Below are 25494 nucleotides of genomic sequence, written 5' to 3'. Positions count from 1 at the left end.
AGGTATTAGGTCTAAATAGTTATTAGGTTATCAATATTTTTTTTTTAGAGATCACGATAAGGTTGAACTTCTCATGCAAGTAATTTTTTCGACCACACATGAGCATCTTCTTGATTTTCATCATTTCTTCTTACTTGATTGATAATGATGAAAACTCTTGTAAGATAATCCAAAATAATCTATGGCTTAATGATTTGTAAAGTTTCAAAATCGGCTCTAAGTGATTGAAGTCTAATTTTTTTCACATTCTCAACTTGAAAGAGTTTTGAAGAATCTCTCAAGCATCTTTAGAGTATCTTCTTTGATAACAGAGAGATTTCCTCAACTGCATAGCAGATGAGAGATTTTCTCAACTGCATAGCAGATGAAGATTTCCTCAACTGTATAGCAGATGAGGTTTTCTCAACTGCACGAGGAAATAGATATATGACACTAATTAAGGTGTGCTTTCTCCTTATCTTTATAATTTTACTCTTCACTTTATTATGGTATCTGAGAAGAGAGGTGCGAACCTCTGCCTCCAGTGAGCGACCACCGCCACCGTCGCTGCAGCCACATTCCCAAATGAGACTCCGCGACTAGTCCTATCTTTCTCACCGCGGAAGTCTTCGCTAATCTGCCACAACAGTCTGCAAACTTGAGGAGGGGACACCTATGCCCTCAACAGTCTACACGCTGGGACTCAGCGGTCTAGTGCTCTCCTCCGCATATACGTACAGCCGCGCTATGCACAACACCGTGTGGATCGCTGTTGTGTGCACAAACTCAAGCCACTGCAGTCACCCACCTCCCACCTTCCACCTCTGCTAGTGCCCCGTCACTGAACCTTTGCTCGAAACCTAATCTACTTTCGCGCACTGGACCATCGGGCAGCCCTCTTTATGGACCTAGTCACCAGAACCCTCTCGTTGGGCACCATCGACCAGCTCCTGGCTCTCTCACTCCGGCAACGTCGTCGTCCTCATTGCTTCCAGCGTGGGCCCTGCCAACGCTTCCGCCACCGCTGTCCTCGCCTCTGGTAACATCGTCTTCATTGCTTCCGACTGCATCCTATGGCAGCATTTTGATCTTCCTATGGACACGCTCCTGTGGAGTCACATCTTGGTCCTGGAGAGGACCTTGTCTTGGTGCAGGCCTACCATCCCTTTTTGTTGTTACTGAACAATATTTGCATTTCTCTCCCGCTATCTCTAATCGGTGATCGGGGTAGCCACAGTGTCCTGCTCCATCTTCGCCTCGATAAGCAGCATTTGGAACCTTTCCACGCCACTTGCTACATCACTGCATCGTTGCCCAGATTCCTAACTGCTGATCTGCTGCACAAAGATCTGTAGCTGTCTTGCACAAAGCTAACATTCTCCTTCAACAAAGGCCTCGTTTGCCAACAACCTACCTCAGGTGACACTGATCTGCACCACCACCACTTCTTCTTTCTTGGTTATTATCATCGCTGCAAACTTTGATAAAGTGATAGAATGAAGAGTGAAATTGTAAAGAGAGAGAAAAATCACACCTTAATTAGTGTCATATAATCTCTATACATGGTAGAGAGGATTTTTCTCAACTAAGCAGCGAGATCTCATCTGCTATGCAGTTGAGGAAATCTCTCATCTGCTATATAGTTGAGGAAATCTCTCTATTATCATGCCCCCACAAGATTGAGCTCCTGTCAAGGATATCGATCTTAGACCGATGCAACAAATATAGTTTGTGGGCTAGAGGCTTCGTGAGTGAGTCTGCTAGTTGATCAGCCATATGAACATGAGAGACACGAAGTTGACGTTCGACAACTTGATCTCGCACAAAGTGAAAGTCGATAGCAATGTGTTTCATGCATGAGTGGAACATTGGATTGATGCATAGGTAGGTAGCTCCAACATTGTCACAATATATTATAGGAGTAAGGGGGGTAGAGCTGACTTCGAGTTCCTTGAGGAGATTTGTAACCTAATTAAGTTCAGCAGTAGTGGTAGCGATGACATGATTGTCTTTTGTTTCTTAGAACTCCAACTGATTAGATTAGACCTAAGAAAGACGACATACCCTGACGTGGAGGTGCGATCATCAAAGTTTTCCGTCCAATCAGCATCAGCAAAAGCATGGAGATAAAGTGGAGTATGTTTACGAAGAAAGAGATCGTGATTGAGGGTCCTTTTAAGATACCGCGAAATTTGTTTAATCATAGACCAATGTATAGTAGAAAGTTAGTGTATGTATTGAGATAGTTTATTGACTACAAATAAGATATCTGGACGGGTGAGAACCAAGTACTTGGCGATATTGAGTTGAGTCTGTAGGAGGGCTACCATCACATGAGTGATGCACTAGTAGAGAGAGGAGTCCTTCTGTTATGCATTGGTTTGTGGTTAAATGAATTTTGCGGTATCTTAAAGGGACTTTCAATCATGGTCCCTTTCTTCGTAAACACACTCTACTTTATCTCCATTCCTTTGTTGATGCTGATTGGGCGGGAAACTTTGATGACCACACCTCCATGTCAGGGTATATCATCTTTCTTGAGTTTAATCCAATCAGTTGGAGTTCTAAGAAGCAAAAGACAATCGTTTGAATATCATGTCATCGCTACTGCTGCTATTGAACTCAATTATGTTACAAATCTCCTCAAGGAACTCGAAGTCAGCTCTACCCTTACTCCTACAATATATTGTGATAATGTTGGAGCTACCCATCTATGCGTCAATCTAGTGTTCCACTCACGCATGAAACACATTACCATCGACTTTCACTTTATGTGAGATCAAGTTGTCAAACGTCAACTTCGTGTCTCTCATGTTCATACGGCTGATCAACTAGTAGACTCACTTACGAAGCCTCTAACCCGCAAACTATATTTGTTCGGTCCAAGATCGGTATCTTTGATAGGAGCTCAATCTTATGGGGGCATGATAACAGAGAGATTTCCTCGGAATCTCATTGCTCAGTTAAGAAAAATCCTCTATTTCACAATCTATAAATAGACGTTATATGACAAAGGTGTGCTTTCTCTTTATCTTTATAATTTCATTCTTCGCAAGAGTTAAATGAAATTGTATTTCTGGTAAAAACGTTTTTATATTTTTTTATCTCCTTTTTTTATTTTACCAAAATTAATCTCATCTATTTATAGAATCAATCATAAACGAGAGTTACACGACTTCAATATTTTTATTGGGTAACCTATCAAATTTGCTGTTGATTCATTTTCATAACACCCTACTCATTCATCAGAGCATCTTTTTGTTCTCACTAAATCACTAAATTCATGAGAGATTTTTGATAGTAATATGATAACATAACAAACATACAGAAGAAACTGAAGAATTAATAAGAACAAAATGGCTATCGATTAAGCTATGATCTCACACTTTGGGTGCATTTGGTAATAATAAATTTTAAATACATATTTCAAATTATAAATTTCCAAAGTATCTTATGACTTTATCTAAGACTATAAGATTATCAAAAGTGAGAAATCAATATGATTTATTTTTTTTATTTTAGATTCATTTTTTTATTATTTATTTATTAAATAAAAATACATTTATTTAAAAATAAATATTAAAATTATTAGAAGAATAAAATTTATCATAAACTTTGAAAATATATATAATTTTACCAAACAACATTGCATATTTAAAAAAAAATAAAATATATCCAATGAACTTTTAACATCTATGAATTCTGAATTGTCATCAACTTTAAAAGATTACTTTTCTTCTACTTCCTCTATTTTCCAAATGTGACTGACTACCCATAAGATACTTGTACTCAAATTGGAGTTTGTTTTCTTATATTCCCAAAATATTCAAACTGAAAACTTGAAGGAAGTACAAGCAATCTTTCACCATGACAAAAACTGCAGAATTTAGCTTTAAATGGCATGATTAAATAAATAATTAATAAGAAATTTCAATTACAAGAAATGAAAAGAAGGGTTTCAAAATAACCACACCTAACTTGATCAAATTTAAAACACATAATGCTACATGAAATAATAATAATAGATAATAATCTTTCTCATTTTAGTCGGTCTACACACATTAGTTTGTCGAATCCAACAAACTAAAAATATAATCACCCAACAACTTACTCACTTGGAGATTTCTTTGCCCCATGTAAGATGATATATATACTACAAGAGAATGAAGTTATTTTCTCTTGCTGATAATTTGTGATATGATCCTACCAAGTTCTTCACCTGAGTCCTCCTGAACATGATGCCCTGCCTGGACAAATGCATCAAAAGAGATTCAGTTCTACCATTACAATATACAAAACAGAAAAATTCATGACTGCTTATTTCTGTTCAGCGAGTTCTGACCTAAAGATAATGTTTCTTTTATTTTTTATTGTCTGCAGAACTTTTATCCTCATTTCATTTACCAACTAGTTAGTCTTAAAATAATTTCAAATCAAAATTCTGGTATGTTCTGATGGTATTTTGCCCTCACATGGACACACACTCGTATAACAAGGAAGTATTTTCCTGGCATAACAAAATAGTTCCTAAATTTCTAAATGACAGAATTTAACAAAAAGAAGCAACTTTCCAAGGCAACATGATATCTATTTGATAGAAAGAATTTTGTATCCTGCTTTCTAACTCATATTCTTGAAGCTAATTCATGGAAGGGAAACCATTTATCCATGATTGAACTTATACATATTTCATCTTTTACCTTTTTTGAAGAAAGTTCAAATGTAAGATGTCAAATCATACCTATCGAGTATCAAGCAATGTTTACCAAGTCTAAGTAGCACACATATAAGCACCTTTCTTTACTTTAATTAAGATATTCTTGTGAAATCAATAGTTTGTATTAGAAACTAAATCTCATCAACTCAATGAGAGAGAGAGAGAGAGAGAGAGAGAGAGAGAGAAAACCATAGCGAGCTCCACCAGCTTGTGATTTGAAGCTTTGCAAAATTCCTCGACACCATCATACCTTAGCCAACGATCTCTCATACCCCAGCAAATTGTGGTGCGAGTTTTCCATGTCTCACTAGCTAGTGTTGTCCTCATGGCTTCAACATAAGCCTATTATTGTAAACAAATGAATGCCAATCGTAACCAACAAATATCGAAGTTTCTTTAAATGCCTGAAATTCAGTAAATAAATGCAAAAGCTCATAATTTCAAACTGCAATGATTGAATGAGAAAAAGGATCCATTTATAGCACAATTATAAAACATAAAATTGTAACATTTAATTTATCTCATTTGTACAAACCAAATACTCATATCAGATGGCCATGAAGATTTTGACAGAAAACATAATTTGCTCAAAATAATGTACATATGAAACGACTTTGTGGTAGAATGAACTTGAGATTTTAATAGGAGAAAGATATATTAAGACAGAAACTTGTTTTTGTTGTTAATGTTGTGAGGTTATGCATGTGTTGGTGCTATTGCAATCACAGAGCCAACCTGCACCTAGCTTCAGGCTTTGGCTCAATGCTAATAGTTATCTATAATAAAATGTAACGTGTGCAATATACTCCAAATGATGCTGTCCACTGATGATAAACAAGAAATTAATCTTGAGGTACCAACTGTACCATAGTAACCAGCATTGTTACTGACTAAAAAGCAACGACTAAGAAGCATGGACTCAGACGCGACATGAACATGACGACACAAATTTTTTTAAAAAATTAGGGCACAGATACAACGAGGACACAGGTAATATATATATATATATATATATATATATATATATATATATATATATATATATATATATATATATATATATATATATATATATATTTCGATTAACATGAGTTTTATAGTATTTATAAGTAAATTTTATAAACTCAACAATTTAAACAAATAAATATCATCATACAGGTTAAAACAATTAAAATCATCTAAATTTAAGTATCTAAAATAAAGGTTGAGTACATCAAATAATATTTAACAATCTCCAAATAGAATTGATTATATTTCCTTGCGATGATCTTCATATTTCTTTTCTTATGAAGCATTTGACCCTTACATGAGGGCCGGGAGAATGCAACGTTGCACAGGACCATCCGACACTGACACATCCACCAAAAGCACGTGTCTGTTACGATATGAACCTCATGCTACATCAAGGATGTGCCAACACACTCTTGGCAAGAGTATCAGTTTGTACTAGTCAAAATAAGATTGGCATGGTACATCACCCAAGTTATCCTTCCCTGATTTCTAACTCAAATAAAAATTCTGAGTATAAAGACATCAGACTATTTGAGTACTAAAAAAATTCCATACTCGAAATTAAAGTTACTGAATAAGAAAAATATAACAAACTAATAACAAAGATATTGCATCACTTCGTTCCATAATATCTGACAAGTAATACAATGAACCAAGGGATACACAGATCTACTAGAAACAAAGCTAGTACAAATATTAGGCAATGAGGTATGCATAAAATAAAACAAATGTGCATGGTAGAAAAGACAGATGAGAAAAATTAGAAGAATCAAGCCGCAATCACATTATTGAGGACAGATCAGTGCGGAGTGAAATGAAAAACAAAGATACCCTCACAAGGGCATAGGTAGATGCTAAAACCTTCAGGAGAAAATTGCACTTCCTTAAAATATGTTGCATGATTGACTATGTTATCCTAGGAAGTGATCTGTATATAATCATGGAGAAACAGTTAAAAAGTTGAAAAGGCAACAAATGATAGCTACTCCTACAAGGATAATCTACCTTCAGCTCCTTCTTCATGGCTCCACTTAATGCATTTAGAGCAAAACCAGAAGAACCAGAAGTGAGGTATGGCCTTCTGTAAACCATCGCATCTTCTTCTTTCATCATGTATGGTCCACAACTGGTCAATGCCCTATCACTAGCACTGAGAGGATCCTGACAATTAAGAATGAATAGGCAGGCTTTTATCTAATGTCGAAAAGCAAAGATATGTACAAAGAGTAGACAAACATCATCGTCCTTCTAACCTGGGAGATAATTAGACCCAACAAAAAGTTGCTGAACAGAGCCAAGGATGAGGGCAGCTTCACATGATTCTCCATCAGCTAAAATATAAGCAAATATATCAACTCCAGCTGTTCAAGATACTCACAAAGGAAAACAACATTAAAAAAATTGTATTGCAGTAATAACATATCCATGAGAAACAATTATTCAGAATACCAATCTTCAAAGTAGACGATGAATACAATCTTTCAGATATTTTCTTACAGGGGGATTTATGAGTACAAGATCTGTCAGTTTTTCTTGATGACAGCTAGCATATTTAAGAACTACAGGAGAAAAATAGCCCTGCAAAATATATAAAAGAACTCATTATTCTAAAGTCATATTTAAAGAAATTTACCTGCTTAATACATCCATGGAACATTAAATTACCTGAACAACTAAGGAAAATTTATCCGGAACAAGGACATCGACAAGCGATCCCAGAGCCGAAACATATTCTGCAGCTTATATATACTTCATTGAGGTGAACATATATAGGTTACTCATTGATAAAAATAAGAAAAAATAATGATTGTCTAAAAATGTTTACCATCCAAAGTATAGTCGAATCCATTTCTAGGCTGAGGCTTATCAGAAAACCCAAAACCTGAGAACCAGAAAAAGCCAATTTGCTAGTCAGAGCATTGGATGCAAGGCCAGTTGGAGGACACCACAAACTAGAAACCTTAAACCGAAGTAAAAGAAACACTTTGTTCATAAGCAACAAAGGAAGTACATCACAAAGTGATACAAACATGAATATCAACCCTGGTATCTGCAGGATATATACAGTGAAGCAGCATACAAGGATGTGAAACACAAAAGACATATAAAAACTGTTGCTAAATGTTAGATTACTAAAAGGAGGACAAAATCAAAATTGGGTCAAGAATTTTTGTAGAAACTCCATTTTACTAGATGTAGTGGTAATTAGTCAGACCAAGACAAATTACACCATCTGGATACAGACCCTGGGCACTTAGAGGTGGAACCCAAAGGGGATGAACAAGATCACTTATTCTCAGGATGCTCAGACTTCAGGAGGGTTCAAACTCTTGGGGAACTCAAACAGCATCAACATCCTGTCCCAGTGATCAAACTTGAAGTTAAATGCAAGCTTGTGGTGAAGGCCATGATGACCCAGTTTGTGATTGGGTTCCAGGTGGATGTTTCAGATATGCTCCGACCAGTACCTCAGAAACACAGTCAACTTAAACAGCATAGAGTCGAAAGTCCTGACTAGCAAAAACACATTAGATAAGACGGTCATTTTTTACTCCACATCAGAGACCCCTCCTACAGTTTTTAGCCTAAAGGGTGGAACCACAAACCTAGGCTAGAGGCCACTTGATAAACGGATGGGATGTATTAGCATCCAATGTAGTGGTGCCACGTAGACTAGCAGTTGCTTCTGCCACATGTGTTCTTTTTTATCTTGATGCCACACATCCGTTTGTTTCATCTGCTTCAGTGTGAAGTCATGCTTTGACAGTTTGACTTATGATCACTTAGATTATATGTTACACACAGATATTGCTACAGGAAATTTTGTTATTTCTGATAGTATTTGTCAGTCATATCTGGCATTAATTAAGGGTCTCAATTGCTTGAGAATCTACAAGTTATTAATATGCATTACATCAATATGATTTCTACCTCCAACAGGTCTGGGAAATTTAATCCTTACATTCATGTTTAAAAAATCAAGTTCTAGTTGGATATGGAGTGGACTTAATATAATTTTGTAGATTCCAATGAATGGAAGCGTGTAGGATACTAAAAGTAATAGCAACAGAAAGTTAACTGTTGTTGTATACGCTGTGAGAAGGAACAACTATGCAGATCCTTTGTTTTAAAGGTTAAATATATGATAAGCAAGTATAACCTACAACAATAATTCCAAGGGACTTGAATCTGCAGTAGCGTACCAAGCCAATCAAAAGCAATGGCATGATGATCTTCAGACAGCACGGGAAGAACTTTACGATATGAGTATGCCTGTTAATCATAAATCAAGCTCATAAAGCTCCTAGACGACAAGGTTGGTGCAGTAAAGTTTTACAAATTTGATAGGTTAATAGCAGCAAAAATGAAAAAAATGTTGCTCCTGAAGAAATTAAAAGAAAAAAATGAACAAGATTTGAATTCCAAATGACCATGGATAATTAAACCTACTCAATGGCAATTAATATTCTAACAAAAGAGCCATACATTAGGTAGTAGCAAAATATATTTTATTTTATTTTATACTTCAGAAAGAAAAAAAATCTATTCCTCTTGGACATATGGATATGGTCATTTTCTAATTTTCTGCAGAAGAATACAAGCCTATGATCATTATAATTGGAGGTTGGAAAAGGAAGTGCTGGGTTGAGACTTAAATATTTTAGATTGCTTGCAACATAATAACTAGAAATGCAGGAACCAAAAGTCTCTCATGGACAAATTCATGTGCTTTTAAGATGATAGCTTGGATATGGTTTTTTGTCATGCTCTGAGTATGTCAAGTTGAATGAATTTGGAGCCCCTAATAGAGTTTAAGTTGGACTGAATAATTAATTTCTATATTTTTAGCCTAATAAAATAAGGATTCATCCTTGTTTTAACATCAATAGTGATTAACTTGGATGAAATTATTGTCTTCTATATTTTTCGCATAGTAAGACAAGTATTCATCCTTGATTTTAATGGCTGCTTTGGGAAGTATTTAGAATTCTATTTAAAGTTGTTTTCTTATTTATGAGTACTGTTTTGAGTATAGATTGGTTGGAAGATTTATCATGTCTACAAATATTACAATTTGATTTCACAAAGAAGATCTAAAGGATCTAGATGTCTTTTTAATAAGAACTTAGATGGTTATCAATTTTACTACAAAAAATAAAATCCAATTACACAAGACTCTAGTAAGCCTATGTAACAGGTAACCCCTTAATATAATAGAGTGTGGTTGAAGTTTATGAAAAAACATGATGAAAGAGTTTTAACTAGTATGTATATGCTGTGAGGTCATTCATCTTCTTCCATAAACCGTATATCTTTCTTTATTCTATCTTTTTTTATAGTTTACTGATTCTTGTTGGACATAACCTTCATTAATCTCAAACCTACTTGTGAGCCCCTTTAAACCACACCAACACTCTCAGTCATTTAATTACCATCCTCAATCCTCTCTTTACAAGCTCTCAGATTTTGTTTAGCTAAGGTGCCATGTCGTTACCTAAGAAGCCTAAATATGGTAAACCATCTTCATTTCTCAATGTTACCAAACCATAATAGTACGAAAAGGTAGGACAGTCTTGTGAAAGCAACCAGTCCATCGAATAGCATCAATGGTTTTTTAAAAGCAAAAGATATATGAAAGAAATCATAGATGCCTTGTGACAGAAAAAGTTAACCTGCAGGGTACAGAATGCAAATATAATGGATCATCAGACTTGTTTCCTTCTGAAAGAAGATATTAAGCCTAGTGATTCTCTTTTCTTGATAACTTTTGTTCTTGTGACACCACCAAACAATATTAATAATAAAGTCCATGGCAACAACAAAGCAACCATTATGTCTCTGTCATAGGCCACTTCCAGATAACATCATTCAGATCTCTTAAGAATCTTAAAATTGCAGCAAAATGGAACTTAACACGACTTCAAAATTTTGCTGTTCAAAACCGTTTCCTAAAGTTACCAATAGCAACTAGCCTGTTGGATGCTCTACACGCTACTTTATTAGACAATCCTTCGTGTTACTAAAAGGTCAACTTACAGTTCTTGCTGTCTTTCCTTGGTGTTTTTAGTATACCTCATAGAAGATTCTTAGCACTAATTGAAACCTAGGGTAAATTTTCACCAGGGTATTATGTGCATGCAGTATAAATCGACTGATGCGTGAAGTAAGTCCACATATATTAAATAATTGAATAGATCAATCAGAATAGAAACTCACCTGTGATGGAAAACCATGAACTAAAATAACTTTAGGGTTCAAGGAACTTCCGGCTTCCACACAGAACCATCTAAGGCAAAAAAGGTAAAAAGCCTTCAGAGGTTTAACCAAAGAACTCATTTATTCCAAACTTCACCTAACATGGAGGCTTATGGCCCAAAAATAGCAGGATTCAAGGCTTATACATTTTGATAGCCTTCAAACCACACAGATTGCTGAATTCACCTGAATAAGTCTGCTTCAGACTGTGAACCAGCACCCAAAGTAAGACCAAAAACTGGATCCTTTGCTTTCCCTTTTCCGCCATACACAGGATAAGCTTTTACCTAGATATTGAAGCTGAAAATTTGTATTATCATTTGATAATTGTACACCACCACATATAAAAACCAAGGACGGACATATGTTCACATATGTAAGGATGGACATGTACTCACATACAACTGTGCAAATGTCGCGAGACCCTATTTTTCAAATAATTTCAATCTTCAAGAAAGCTCGGAACAAAGTTTGGGCATACCATTTTTCCTTGAGCAAACCATTCATCAGATCGGCTCGGCCCGTCCGAGTATTTTCCTGCATCGACTCTCATTCAATCAGAATGTACTTTCAGACAATTCCAAGAACCTCAAGCAAAAACTTCCCAAGGAACAGAAACCGAAACCTCCGCTGAAAAAGAACCCATCCCCGGCCGATTCCGGCTCGTCCACATAGTAATCCTACAAGCCGCTTGGTTTCAATAAACAGTAACAGCTGGATCAATCCAGGCGAGGGAGGGGATCAGATTCGCGTACCTCGTTATCACCGAAGATGGATCCGCAGCGGAATCCGGACCTCCTGATGCTGGCGGGGGGGACGGGGAGCGACCGAGGAAGAGAGCAGGCGGAGGAGAAGGTGGGCAGGGCCGCCATGGCGAGCGGGGAAGGGAGGATAGGGCGCTCGGATTGGGTGGAAGGGATTCATGGATGGGGTTAGGGGTTTGGTATTTCTCGCGTGGTCTTTGGGAGTAATGGAGGGGGAGAGATAGGGTTTCCTTGGCCCTCGCTTCCTTGCCATTTCCAACGTTCGAGCTTCATTTCATGATAACCTCAAATTTCATAAATTATCAAAAAACAAACTCCGAAAGAATGATTTTTGAGTTTTTTTTTTTTTTTTTTTTATGATACTCTCATTTTTATTTTTTTTTTCATTTGATATTTTATCTTTCTCATTTAATACCTTAAATACTTTTCGTTAGTATCCGTCATAAGACCTTATTATGATCGTTCACCTTTCCTTTTACAAGGCTCCGTAATTTTTACCTCGTCACAAGGTATTATTACTTTCGTACTATCGTAGTCATCTTTGTCGAAAGATATTTATAATCTTAAAAAAATAATAAGTATCATTTAAAAAATTCAAGTTTTTTTTAAGATAAATCACCCATTTCAAATATAATCAAAAGGTTAGGAGAGAGAAAAAACATGATAAAATTATATAAACATCTTAAATGAGGTATTTTTGGATTTTTTTTTGTGTTATGAGATGATTTGTTGAGAGAGAAAAAAAGAGGTAAAATTAAAGGATCACCTAAAATGAGGCATTTTTGGTATACATTTTCAATGTTATGATCCATAGAGATGAGATGATTGGTATTAACTAAATAATACCAAAATCGGTAATAAAAGAGGTAAGAAGTCTTTGTTTACAAAAAAAAAATGTTTAAATGATCATAATTTAACTAATAATATTGTCTTGTAAGAGTTCAAATGGATTATTGTTGTTGTAAGTAATTTTCTTATATCTTCAAAAAAATGTATATATATATATATATATATATGTATATATATATGTCTCTACCAATTTTCCTTCTTTACAAATCAATGAAGCAGTTGGAAATCAGAACAAAGCTACCCAAATCACAATCTTAAAAAACATTACATAATTTAAAGACATTTCCTGACTAGCCTCAAATGCCACAAACAAACACAAAATTGTTAACCTATCTAAAGATTTTATTTTTAATTAAAAATATAAGTTTAATCCAATTAATATTTCTGATTGAGGTTTTATGAAGCTAATAACATTCCACACAATAATGATTTTAGATTAGCCATCTATCTTTCTGATTTTATGATCTAATGCCTGTGAAAACATTTCTTTACTTTCAACCCTTAAATATGCATAGAATATGTTAGCATCAAGAAAAATTCAATTCATTTGCACTCAAGAACTATAACTGCACTTCCCAATCACAAAGAATAAGTTTGTCGGGAGGCATTTGACGACATAATATATTAAAATCACACTTAAAAAAATATGAAATATGCTCTTATACAGTGTCACAATGAGATACCAATGACACGGCAAATTGCAAAGAACATGTTCTTGAATTCATGAAGTTACTAATGCACACTGCCACAGAAGAAAATTCGATTCCAAATAGATCAGAATATCATGGATGCCTTCCTTGAGAATAGTTACAGTTTGCAGGCATATCTTAAAACTGGTTATTTTTTGCACCATCCAAAGCAACAATTCTGTTGAAGAAAAAGAAGAAAGCAAATAATAGTTAGATCAGACTGTTTTGTTTCCAATAAATATTCAAACTGTTGCAACAAAATAGTAATATGTAATTTAGTCATGAACACATGTTAAAGCTGTTGATCGTAAACATCTCTAAATTACAATTTATGCCCCTCATATTTGTTTGTTAGTAAATTTCTTTTATCATTAACATCATCAAGGATTTCATTGTTTCTTGAGACAATTAACAAAAAACTAAAGATAGCAGCTTGGATCAATAACTTTGTAATATCTAAAAGCCAAGACATGATCTAGTTTTGAATATCTTGAGAAAGTGACATCTAAGTAGAGAATTTATCAACCCAATAACTAATATGCATTAACCAAAATAGATGCTCCCATTTTCCTGGAAGTTTTAGGACACTAAAGTTCACCTAGAGTAAACCATCAAGAGAAAGGAAAACCCAAGTGTCAAACACCTCTTGTATTACTGAATGCAAGTCAAGTATAATAATAAATATTATGATAAGAAGTAAGATTAAGATAAATTTATAAAAGTCTGATAGATATATTACTATCAATTTTAACTTAAACATTCTAGCATGATGAGAGAGCTCAAGTAGGAAAGGATTATCCGTGGATGGAGTCAAAGGATTACATAGAGCCACCACACCTTGATGAGTCTTACATTGAAAATGAGCAAAACCAAGATAGATTTATAAAGGTCTGATAGGTGAACTACAATCAATTTCACATTTTGGTCAATAGTTTAGGCCAAACAAGTTGATGAGTCATGGCCAAGTCGTTACATGTTATCTTTCACAGCCACAATTCAGACTAAATAAAACAACAAAGTTAGGCAATTGACTTTTTGGAGCTTTCACTTAAGGATTTAGATCCATTATTGTAGCATATAAACAAGAGTAAGCAGCTTACCAAGGAGCCACTCTTACGATCTTGGTCATTGACATAGACTGTATCATTGATCACCATGGCAGCTGATCCACTCTTTTTTTCCTCCCTCACTTTGTTAAATATGCCAGTAAAATTATCAGCTGACGAAGGATCGCTTTCATCCCACTCACCAAATCTTGGCACAGATGATCCTTTCTCAGGCTGTTCCAAAACAATACTACATATATCTGTACAGGATTGCATGTCGGCTTTTTGCTATAAAAAAATTGATCATTAGAAGAAAAGACTTACTGTTTCATCACCTCGACCACCAGTCCTCATTCTCGATCTACCTGCAATATTTGAAGCAACCACATGGCTACCTTCTGATGAACCCCTGGAAGGAGAAGAAACACCACCTCTAGTAGCAGCTTTCACTTGATAACGGGGATGAAGTGGAGAGCGCTCCACGCTATTCTCAGATTCACTGCTTATTCTGCCAGGCCTCTTATCACCATAATTTGGCTGATACCCATGTCTATGAATAGGGGATTTTGTGGTGGGTTTATGTGCCACAGAACCATGATGAACATGTGTCTCTGTGTGCCGGCGGGGTTCATCGTTGGGATTTGGGGCCTCCAAGTTTGCATTTGATGCTTCAGGGAATTTACGAGGATTGTTTGGTGTCACTACCTTCCCTTCACTACCCTGCTTGTGAATAGCTTCAATATGCTGTGTGTCACGAACATTGCCATCACTTTCCACATTGCCAAGTTTAGAAATATGGGCATGTTGCTGTGGTGAAACAAAACGGAACCTTGTGAATTTACAGGAAACAACTTTTTTACGCATATTGAAAGCCAAACTGTTCATTACGCATGTTACATTGCCAATAAAAGGCACAAGCATCTTCAGTATTTGACATTTGAACAAAAAAGTTACTTAAAAGCTTCTGAAAGAAATTTTACCCATTAGGGGGAAGCAAGCAAGCTAAAACATGCAAATCTTAAGATGATCACCTCATAAATCTACAAAGGATATCCAAAGAGATAAAAAAGAGGTGAGTAAAAGAAGGTTGATTTCGGCTGTTTTATGGGAAAAGAAGATGAATGTGCAAGTGGATGTTCTCCTTTATGCTGCAGTACTGAAATCTAACTCAGGCAAAGATCAGTAGATGAAAATGTTGATACTTCATGTATGACTTTGAATTAGACCATACTCACTCTGGAAGTAATACCAATTAATTAAGAATGACCAATATAATACAAAAGGTCACATTCGAAAGTACTGATCAGGAGAATAACAATTTTTTTCATAATCATAAAAAGAAAATAACTTAGGTTCTTTGTTTCTCTTCATGGAAGACTGAGCACGAAATCTGGAAAGTAGGATGATCAGACAGTATAGATATAAATTATAATAAAAGCTATAAGGTCTACATGCTACCAAGGTTTTCATGCAATTAAATGCAAAATTATGCGTATATAAGTGTTAGCTGCCTCTCTCTCTCTCTATCTCTATCCTACTCAGACAGTATAGATATAAATTATAATAAAAGCTATAAGGTCTACATGCTACCAAGGTTTTCATGCAATTAAATGCAAAGTTATGCATAAATAAGTGTTAGCTGCCTCTCTCTCTCTCTCTCTCTCTCTCTCTAGATATAAATTATAATAAAAGCTATAAGGTCTACATGCTACCAAGGTTTTCATGCAATTAAATGCAAAATTATGCGTATATAAGTGTTAGCTGCCTCTCTCTCTCTCTCTCTCTCTCTCTCTCTCTCTCTCTCTCTCTCACTCTCTCTCTCTCTCTCTCTCTCCCTATTGTCTCACTACCTAAATTCTGATTGGCCAAGATCAGGCTGTGAAAACTTGCCCCTTATTGCTGTTTGCCTCTCCACTGCCTAACTCTGGTGATCTAAATTCACCATTGCTCACATGTAGTAGCTGTCAACCGGCTGTCTGCCACGCTTGGAAATAGGTCTGCGGTCGAAATTGCTCATCCGGCTAAAGTCAACACCACCCCAGTAATCTCAATTGACATTTTCCTTTTATACACCAAAATAATGGATCGCTGAGAATTCGATGCTCAACTTTTTTTTTCCATATTTTTATTCATGGCAGACCCCAACCTAACAACAATCATGTCAAGTTCAATGGTGAACCTATAGGTCAGCAGATGGGTTGTTTTTGTTAGCATGGTTTTTCAGACAGCTGAGATCTGCCTTGTTGCACCAATTGTCATGAAAATAACAGGCAATCTTAGATGCAACGACCGTACATTCATTTGGTAAGCTATGCCTTCACTAATCTACTTGAAATTCTCAAATGATCAAGGAACCGAAGAAATCACGAGCCCTGACCACAGAGTCATGTCTTCATGTTTCTGGTTAATAATGTGATCTTCCCCATTTCAAATAAGCAGATACAGACCTATCTTTCAAACCCAGAACATATTTCTGTCCATGATGTCAAAGCTACTTTTGGAACTTCAAATAGTAATAAATGATGGATATCTGAAAAATCCTAAACTCATTCTTTCAATTTTCTGCTGCAACTCATACCAACCAAACAAAATCCAGGAAATAGTTTCACATTGGGAGCTCAACGTTCAATTGCTATATGTACTTGATATTGTCCATACGTCTGAAAAGAACATTTGACCATATATAGCTTGCAAAAGCTCCACAAACTATTGTTCAAAGAGTTTTGGTTCATTAAAGTGGAATGAAAGATGGAACAGTTAAGACACAAGAAATCGACTTTGTAGCCTTGCAACTTCCTCCTATCTCACTAACATCTTTTTCCTAGAACCTGTTAAAGTAAGTTATTGATGAAAAATATAAGATAAAGGGAAAAAACAAAAATTTAAAGGTAAAATTTACAACTTTTATTAGTAAAAGCATTCTAAAAGACAGCATTTGTGAGACTATGTATGCCTCAACTCATGATTAAACATAATTTAGCTGCAAGCGAATATGTTCTTTTAGAAAAATGGAATCATGACAAAAGAAATTCTAGAAATTTCATATATGTATGGAATTAACTGCCTATTAAAAGTTCAGCCACAAACATTCGAACCAAGTCTTGAAAGCTTGTGTCGGTAATTACTCAATGGTCCACCAAGAGGATACAGAATATTAAGATGTAATTCGAATTATCAAGAAGGGAAATACTAAAACAATCAACTTCAACAAGCACTGGAATCAACAGAAGGGACATCAGAATTCCTATGCTGACTAATGAATTGCAAGAAACAGGGATACGATCATCACAATAAACCAGAGAATTCGAAGCGATAACAAGGATAAAAAACAAAACCTTCAACACTGTCACCTCAACTACAGCGACCATCACTGTCCAGAGGCTACAACAAGAGCCCAATTAGACTCCAACAACCACAATCTCCAATAAACTACTTGAAATACGAACATAGAAAGTAAAATTGGACAAATAAGACATCGAAACACACAAAACAATCACTAAGATCACGAGTTCCTTACTTCCCATGGATTCTGGAGGCAAGATAAAATGAGGAAACGTCAAGAAACAAACTACAGGATGAAGCCAAAAGCACTCACCTCCATCTCGACGCCTTGAGATCTCTCCTTCTCACCAATCTTGGACCCAGGGAGACGGACTGGACTACCCTAAAGAAAGATCAGAATCGCCTTCTAGAGGAGGCGATACGGACGAAATTCCGACCGAGATCCGAGTAATAAACGATCGAACAGAAAGGAGGGGGGTGGTGACCGGTGGAAGAAGAGACGGGGGAAGGAATTGACACGACAAGACGGCGGACTTGTTTGACGTTTCGGATGCCGGCTTCCTCACTCATCCTCATCCTTTACAGGAATAATTGGCGGACAACTGTCGTCGCTATTATCTTACTAATGGAGCTTTGTTTGAAGGTACATAATTAGGGATGAAGATGATCTCTTTCACTGTGCTGGAAATCTCGTCACTGAGTGTAAGAACAGAGCGCTACCGAGGGAAAGATGAATTATGTGAGAAAAATAATCCAGATTAAAAATTTTGGAGAATATGTAGCTCAGTGGATTCTATAAAATGCTCAATCATTAAGCTTACAATAAACCTAAAAGTATTCAAATAAAAAAATCTAAAAATTCCATTTTGAAGTGATTTTTTTTTTTTTACTTTTAAGCAAAAAAAAATTAAATCCTACATTGGTGGGGTTGTTTTGAAGCTATTTTTAGGTTTTATTGAAAATACTTTAACTTGCATTTTTAGATTTATTGAAACTTGTTTTCTAGGAATTAAATACAATTATAAACGATGAATGCCGACCATATAATTCAGCTTTTTGATCGAATTGACAAGTACCAATCTGTACGTATCAATCCAATCAGAACACTTCAAAATATGTTGAAATGTGATGTAAAGCTGGACACATCTGACACAATAATGTTGGCATTGACCAATTGAGGGCACAAAAAATTGCACAATAAACACATGGGAAGGAGGACCATAAATAAGATCAGCTTGCATGCAATCTAGAAATCGGTGGCACACATCTGATCCTGTTCTCGATTCTGTTTTGACCTTTTTGCTCACCATAGATTGAAAATGGAGCCAGGTTTGACTATTTTGCATCAGACCAAACAACCTAGAATTTATGGATGGGATGTTCTAATGGCTGACTTCTGCAGTGACACCAATAATAATAGCGTATCAAATGTCCATGTGATAAATGTTCGGTATCGAAAGAATATCGCTCATTAACAAAATAATACTACTGCATCACAACCAATAATAATGGGGCATATTCATCATCTTTGTCAATTCGGAGCTTTGTTAATCCAACCATGTTTTTTCCTTGCAACATCACCTTAGATGAATTGCTTCAAAAATTCAGTAGCTACTAGGCGTCCTCTTGTGTTTACCGACAGTTTTAGTTCACTGATCTCCTTGTCAATATCCTGCATCATGAAGAATTAGAGATTAGAATATCACAAAGATAGATGTTATTGGCAAAAGAAGAAAAGAAAAGTAGTTGTTTCTGTGGATTACCCACTTGTTAATATTTTAATTTTCGATTGTTGTAACCTGATATCATTTCAAAAAGGATGATGAAGAGAATTTTTACCTCCATAAACTGCACGATGAAATCTATAAGCTTGTGCTTGTGCATGTCTTCACAGTGGTAGTTTGTTATGAGAAAACTAATATCATATCCCTGCAGAAATTTCAAGGTATTATGAGACAGCATTCATTATCACAAGTAATTGGACAAATCAAATTGTATAGATAAACAAAAAGTTTAATAGTAGAAGTGGCTGGAGAAGAGTAAGTTCAACATTAGTGACAATTGGTGACTAGCCTGAGCAATAAATGAAGTCGAACTACACCAAGATTTAGCAATGGTTTACAGTAAATTCAAACTTTTGGACAGTGAAGTGACCCCAAACTGATTCAGAAGAAACCAGTAAATTAATGTAACTGAACTGACCAAAGCAGAAAAAAATGGATGAATAAAGTGTGGCTTGGTTAGTCAAACCAACCAAGCCACACTTTCAACCCAGAGTGAAGCATTATTTACCATAGAAAACCAGGTCTGGTTCATACTTCATAGCAGAACCAACCCCAACAAATAACTGTAACCCTTAACCCTGTGTCATCTGACGGAAAGCCCCATATCCCTCAGGAATGCTACCACTGTCCCTTCTCCCTCACCCCAGATTGCCATTTGCTACTCCCATGGAAGATCTTGGAAAATAAGAAGCCCAGTATGGCACACCCACTTTGGCATTTTACTAAATAATCTGATACATAATCTTCAACAAATATGGTTCTCTGATGTCTAACATGGATTCCTTAATTTTAGGGATTTGATATTAATATTTATTTTCCTATTTAGTTTTTTCTAGTTATGATAGGATTTTTTGAGTTTTTCCTAATTATGTTAGGAGTCCTTTGATATAGCAAATTAGGAATTGCTATTTTTATTTTTATTAGAAATCCTAGTCCTAGTTGGCTAAGGATTAAATAACTCTCTATATATGTGATGCCTTTGGTTATTTTTCTCAAGCAATCAAATAACTCAAAGTCTTTGGCCAACTTGGAGGTTGATCCCCTCGAAGCGATCAAATCCCTATCTATTTTCTTAGATAAAGCCCTAGGGTTTTATCATCTGTTATCAGAGCAACATTCCTAAAGTTCTTGTGGTGTTTCCTCGACGTTCCTAAAGTTCTTGCAGTGTTTCCTCGGCGTTTCCTCGATCTCCTCTCTAATGCTGCCATAGGCCCCAACGCCCACGCCGCCAACGACAACTTCACCTTCAACCCCAAGTAAGCACTGCTCATGCCCTTGACCCGAAATCAAAAACAAAACTTAGGAATTACAAACCTACAATTATACGAAATGACTATTGACAATTCTATGAAAGCCCAATTTGAAGTCTTGGAAGCAAAAAATTGAGAGTACGTCACAAGAAACTCTTAATAATTTAAAAAAGAGTTTGCTTGAGAGTTTTAGAAAAAATCAACAAGATGGAAGTTCGACTTCTGCTAGTAAATAACCTGACTAATTTGAAGTCACAGGAAGAGGTTACCAAGAGCATAATAATGACTACCCTCGTATGAAAGTAGAATTTCCTAGATGGGAAGATAGAGATCAAATAGTTGAATTTCTAGAGCAGAGAAATTTTTTCACTTTCATAAAACTCCAAAAGATTCTAAAGTGGAAATAGCTTCAATCCAATTATATGAGAATGATATTCAATGATATGATTGGTATGAAACCTATCATAGAGTTCCCTCATGAGAGCAGTTCAAGAAAGGACTTCTTGTTCATTTTAGACTATCCGAATATGAGAATGTTGGTGGGCAGCTTGCCAAGATTCGCTAGACTTCTACTATGTTATAGTATCAAAGTCAATTTGAACGACTATCAAATCAAGCTAAAGATTGATCTAAAAAATAATTGGTGGGAACATTCATTGGAGGTTATAATTCAGACATTCGTTATAAAGTTAAGGCTCACCAACCTCGCACTATAATAGTTGCAATTTCTTTTGCACGATTGTATGAAGAAAAAATTAACATAGAAAATCACTGAACCAGGAGTGTTAATAAACATGTGACTAGCAAGTCAACTACTCCAACCATTCCTAATTGAAATCCTAATACTAGAAAACTGGCCCAAGAGGCACTCAAAGAACGATCAGCAAAGGGATTGTGCTGGCATTGTGATGAAAAGTGGAGTAGGGAGCATCGATGCAAGCAATGAAAACTTTTGATGATTAAACCAATTGAGAAGGAACCAGAGATTGAGGTTGTAGACTCTAATCATGAAGGTACTAATAATGATGAGATTGTTGAACCTGTTACACATACAATTCATACATTAGCTGGCTACTCTAATTCTTAAACTATGAAAGTTAAAGGGCTTTGAAACATCAGTCTGTTACTGTTTTGATTGATACTAGTAGCACCAACAATTTTATGGATAGCAAGGTTCCTGTGCAATTGGCCTATCACATTGAACGTTTTGATAAGTTTGAGGTGAATGTTGTTGATGGGCGAATTTTAACTTGTGTGTTCTATTTCACATCTTAGCTTTTCCCCTATTTCCATTTTGCCATTCAGAATAATTTACTTCAAATCAATAGTGCTTTTAAACAAATAGTTCCTCTCTTTGTCATCAACTTACATTTTACTGATTTACCTTAATCTTGTTATTGTTTTAGTGATACTGCTGATTTAAGGTATCATTTTTTTTAACTATTGATGTCACCACCTTTGAGGTCCTGACCTTCCACCTGAGGAGGGGGTCAGTTACAACCTTCTTTTACCACTGAGATAACCAAGAAACCAGAAACCTAGACCATCAAACTAATTAACCATGGCTTTTGTCAACCAATTAAATTGGTTCAATTGCAATAAAATTAATTCAGCTTATTATCACAGTCTGGTTTACCGGACCATTAGCAGCATGTGACCATGTTATCGAGGACTTAACACAAAAACTGTGCACAGACATGTCCTACAGCGCGAGATCTAACTAAACTCGTCGAACATTACTCTAGTTAATGTCAGCCTCACCATGAGATGAAGAATAAACGACTGATAGATTCTAAAAGTTAATTAACATCTGGAAACTCATAAAAGACGATATAGAAACAAAAGCGTACATCTACTGAATGTGCCTCAGAAAAATATTGAACTTTGAAGCAACCAAGTATAGAATTAATAACCTGCACTGGCTTTCTTCTCAGAACCTGGAATGACTCTGCCCTCATTGATAAAAACCGAAGAAACTTCTTGGCAAGGATGTTCTCAAGCTCGTCTGCCTGCTTCACCTGAACAAGAGAGAGAGAGAGAGATAAAATTGTGTGAATGTATATGTTCACTTCAGCAGAAATGCTTTCTATTTTTCACATAAAAATATGGAATCTGAAATCATGGAAAAAAATGATCAATAAGTTAAAAGTAAATAGCTCTGTTATACATTATCAGTAAAATACCTCAACTTAAAAATATTTTTAAGGAATAATAGAGTATTACAAAATCCAATACGATTTCATGTCCAAACTAAAGAAATAAGTTGCTTGAAGGTGTCATTTGGGTTTTGTATTGCAATATTTGGAACGACAATCTCTGTCCAAATTCTAGGTGCTGATGTGTTAAAATCATTTATAGTATGCTTTCCTAAAATGTAATAGCCTATCACTTATCTAGTTCCACATAGATCCTAAAACTCGCACAACTCAACTCTAATTTTGCAATACTAGTTACAGTTTATTGACGTTTTCACCCAAATTAATTGCTTTTCAACTAAAACCAGTAATCTGCCAATGTAAGATAATTTCGCCCAAGTCTCATCAATTTTTCAACTGAAACAATTTAATTACAGCTGAAAATTCAAAGTTTGACTAATAAAGAGTTTGACTCGTACTATACATTTGTCACAGAGGCACGAAGGCAACAAACTGTCCATCCAGTAGAACAACAAGGACCATGTCATTAAATCTTGTTTACTAGCCAATCAATTACATACACATGAATGCAGTTCAATACTTAAAAAACATACCACTTATCCAGCAAAAAGGTAAAGGAAAGAAAATGTTGTTTGAAGTTTGAACTTTGAGGCAAGGTATTAAATCTCGGTCAGTTATGTAATCTACCAGATTAATACAGTACAGATACCACCAGGAAATATACCTATCTGTACAACCCAGTATAATATGAAAAAATAGTTACAAAAATATCAACTGGTACTGGGCCATCATTGGTCAGAAGGTATTTGAAACCATGGTCTGAAGAACAATAAAAGCTCCATGAACAAGCCATCCAACCATACCTTCAAGCTTATACGAATAGAATTAATTGATGTCTCTATCAAGCACTTCTCTGCCTCATTGCGGCATATTAGTACCTGTAACAGAAATTAAAAAAGAAATAACTGTGCATTTTCTTGATGAACTTGAAAGTTTAAAATTTTTCATTATATTGACAGAGCAAGATTTATAACTATACAAAAAAATCATAAATTTGGCTATGAGACATTACATTAAAAAAAAATTCCGTCTACCAATTAACAATGATTGAAATAGGGAATATTTAAAAAATAAAATTACCAAAGAAATCAAAATAAAAGCATTTATGTCAATAACAATAAAAAGACAATGTCACTAAGGAAAAGGTTAAACTAATTCTTGTTCTCACTGAATTTTTTCAAAGACTACAAGACCTACACTATATAAATGGAAGTTATTTTAGCCACCGATGAATCCATAAAACATTAAACAAAAGAACAACTAGGAATACAACCTTCAGACCTTGCTATTGTGACAGGAGGTCTTGAACAATATCCTATATGGTAGCTTGCTTGCACATAAGTTAGCAAGTAATCATAAATTATTTAGGTACAATGCTCTGTTCTTGGGGATAAAGCATATATAATGAGAAGAAAGGGAGGTGATGGAATTTAAGGACGTAATACTATGGCCAAGATAGAAAAAGACATTGATGAATATGTAAAAGTTCATACCATGCCTTAATGTTTTTCTTAATATATAACAACTGATAGACACGCTTAAATGCTGAAATGCCCCATCCCATGTAAAAGTTCATCAAACAACAACCTCCTATGTTTTTGGTAAATAGTTTTTTGCTGAAATACTTCATCTCCAAGATTAGGATTCACATAAATTTCTTATCACATTCACATAAATGCCATAAAAGCCAGAAGAGAAGAAACAATCAAGTAGGATTCTCTTCTTGTATCAATCGAGTAAAATTCATTGTTAACCATTCTGTTCATTGTAAGGTTCTACCAATGCAAGAATATGGAACCATGATGCACAATAATACTTTACCGGATTCAATAGGAGTTCTGGACTTGTCCTGCAGAAGGTAAAAGATATATCAGATCTTTCAGAATAATCATATTCTAGGCCGCATTAATCAATTAAAATAAAATGATGGATCAGAATTCCTGAACAGAATATCAAACAGATTTTCCAGTCCAAAAATAGATTTATGACCAGCATCATAGGCTTTCTCACAAAACATAAGCTGAAACAAGAAAAAAGTGATGCAACAAAATCAACCTTCAAGGATTGATACATTCAATTCAAATCCTAGAACCTAAGCATAGTCCCTTTGAAGATTAATTTTTAACAATTCGTGAGATACTTTTACTGTATTTACGAGTTATTTTTATCTTGACAAAATGAAATATTCGAAGGCTTCATAACAACCAAATATGAGGACCTGTTTCTTTATAGGAAAAGAGAACTAATGTAGTCTGGATCACCTTATAAAGATCAGGATTGATTCAAAATTGAATCCTAGGATCTAGGCTGAATAAATAAGAATCTAAGAGTCACAATCAATCAAAACTACATTTTTACCCCTAATTTTTGGGTACTTCCATTGTTCTTCACCCTTTTTCTTAACATAAAGGGTACAAAAACTAGTATAAGGTATTATGAGTTTTTAAAACTGGAATAAGGAACTACAAGTCTATTTTGAGCTTGGGAGAAAAGCAATTAATAGATCAATTCTTGGTTGTTGCTAAAAGCTCCAACATGCCTTAGTTTAGACACAAGCAGGTGCTAGCAGTCTATTTAGTGGCAATTGTGGCTGACTTTATGAGGTGTATGGTGCATTTTTTTAAGAAAATATCTTTTGTGGCCAGCGGGCC

The 25494-nt window shown here is 35.3% G+C and overlaps 3 protein-coding genes across 7 annotated transcripts in view; all 3 read right to left on the bottom strand.

Moving 5' to 3' along the window:
• Positions 1 to 3983: 3983 nt before the first annotated feature.
• Positions 3984 to 11967, bottom strand: LOC135651862 (uncharacterized). Of its 4 annotated transcripts, none has more exons than XM_065172393.1 (13): positions 11719 to 11967; positions 11589 to 11643; positions 11445 to 11500; positions 11150 to 11250; positions 10925 to 10994; positions 8872 to 8980; positions 7533 to 7589; positions 7373 to 7446; positions 7205 to 7285; positions 6961 to 7038; positions 6713 to 6868; positions 4886 to 5038; positions 3984 to 4226 (listed from the first exon to the last, which is right to left on the bottom strand). In XM_065172393.1, exons 1-13 carry the CDS (start codon positions 11833 to 11835, stop codon positions 4149 to 4151), a joined length of 1185 nt encoding a protein of 394 aa, XP_065028465.1. In that variant the 5' UTR covers positions 11836 to 11967; the 3' UTR covers positions 3984 to 4148. The 4 variants fall into 4 exon arrangements, with proteins under 4 accessions (XP_065028465.1, XP_065028466.1, XP_065028467.1 ...); XM_065172394.1 differs by having other exon boundaries at positions 7373 to 7440; positions 11719 to 11966; XM_065172395.1 differs by having other exon boundaries at positions 8911 to 8980; positions 11719 to 11965.
• Positions 11968 to 13183: 1216 nt separating this feature from the next.
• On the bottom strand, positions 13184 to 18194 carry LOC104000103 (RPM1-interacting protein 4). 2 transcript variants are annotated; one of them, XM_009422048.3, is made up of 4 exons: positions 17907 to 18194; positions 14636 to 15055; positions 14366 to 14545; positions 13184 to 13443 (listed from the first exon to the last, which is right to left on the bottom strand). In XM_009422048.3, exons 1-4 carry the CDS (start codon positions 17910 to 17912, stop codon positions 13414 to 13416), a joined length of 636 nt encoding a protein of 211 aa, XP_009420323.2. In that variant the 5' UTR covers positions 17913 to 18194; the 3' UTR covers positions 13184 to 13413. The 2 variants fall into 2 exon arrangements, with proteins under 2 accessions (XP_009420323.2, XP_009420322.2); XM_009422047.3 differs by having other exon boundaries at positions 14636 to 15118; positions 17907 to 18190.
• Positions 18195 to 18958: 764 nt separating this feature from the next.
• Positions 18959 to 25494, bottom strand: part of LOC104000101 (actin-related protein 2/3 complex subunit 4) — an 8315-nt gene continuing 1779 nt past the window's right edge. Inside the window, exons 4-8 of the mRNA XM_009422046.3 lie at positions 24665 to 24692; positions 23647 to 23721; positions 22541 to 22645; positions 19433 to 19522; positions 18959 to 19265 (exon numbers count right to left, since the gene is read on the bottom strand). Of these exons, the coding sequence (XP_009420321.2) occupies positions 19176 to 19265; positions 19433 to 19522; positions 22541 to 22645; positions 23647 to 23721; positions 24665 to 24692 (388 nt within the window). The 3' untranslated portion in view covers positions 18959 to 19175. The remainder of the gene's footprint in view (positions 19266 to 19432; positions 19523 to 22540; positions 22646 to 23646; positions 23722 to 24664; positions 24693 to 25494) is intronic.

The sequence above is a fragment of the Musa acuminata genome, chromosome BXJ3-10 (genome assembly GCF_036884655.1).
Source record: "Musa acuminata AAA Group cultivar baxijiao chromosome BXJ3-10, Cavendish_Baxijiao_AAA, whole genome shotgun sequence".
NCBI lineage: Eukaryota > Viridiplantae > Streptophyta > Magnoliopsida > Zingiberales > Musaceae > Musa > Musa acuminata.
Note: the sequence above shows the minus strand (reverse complement) of the source record. Positions and strands in the feature narration are given on the sequence as shown.

Excerpts from the sequence above, each read along its gene's own strand:
- LOC104000103 (XM_009422047.3), bottom strand. Across the intron at positions 14,546-14,635 it reads GTGGTCGAGGTGATGAAACA|CCTGAGAAAGGATCATCTGT; the intron begins GTAAGTCTTTTC and ends GTTTTGGAACAG. Across the intron at positions 13,444-14,365 it reads ATCGTAAGAGTGGCTCCTTG|AATTGTTGCTTTGGATGGTG; the intron begins GTAAGCTGCTTA and ends TTTCTTCAACAG.
- LOC135651862 (XM_065172393.1), bottom strand. The coding sequence starts at position 11,835 with ATGGCGGCCCTGCCCACCTTCTCCTCCGCCTGCTCTCTTCCTCGGTCG. Across the intron at positions 10,995-11,149 it reads TCTGAAGCAGACTTATTCAG|ATGGTTCTGTGTGGAAGCCG; the intron begins GTGAATTCAGCA and ends TTTTTGCCTTAG. Across the intron at positions 7,590-8,871 it reads AGTCCCTTGGAATTATTGTT|GTTTTGGGTTTTCTGATAAG; the intron begins GTAGGTTATACT and ends TCTGGTTCTCAG.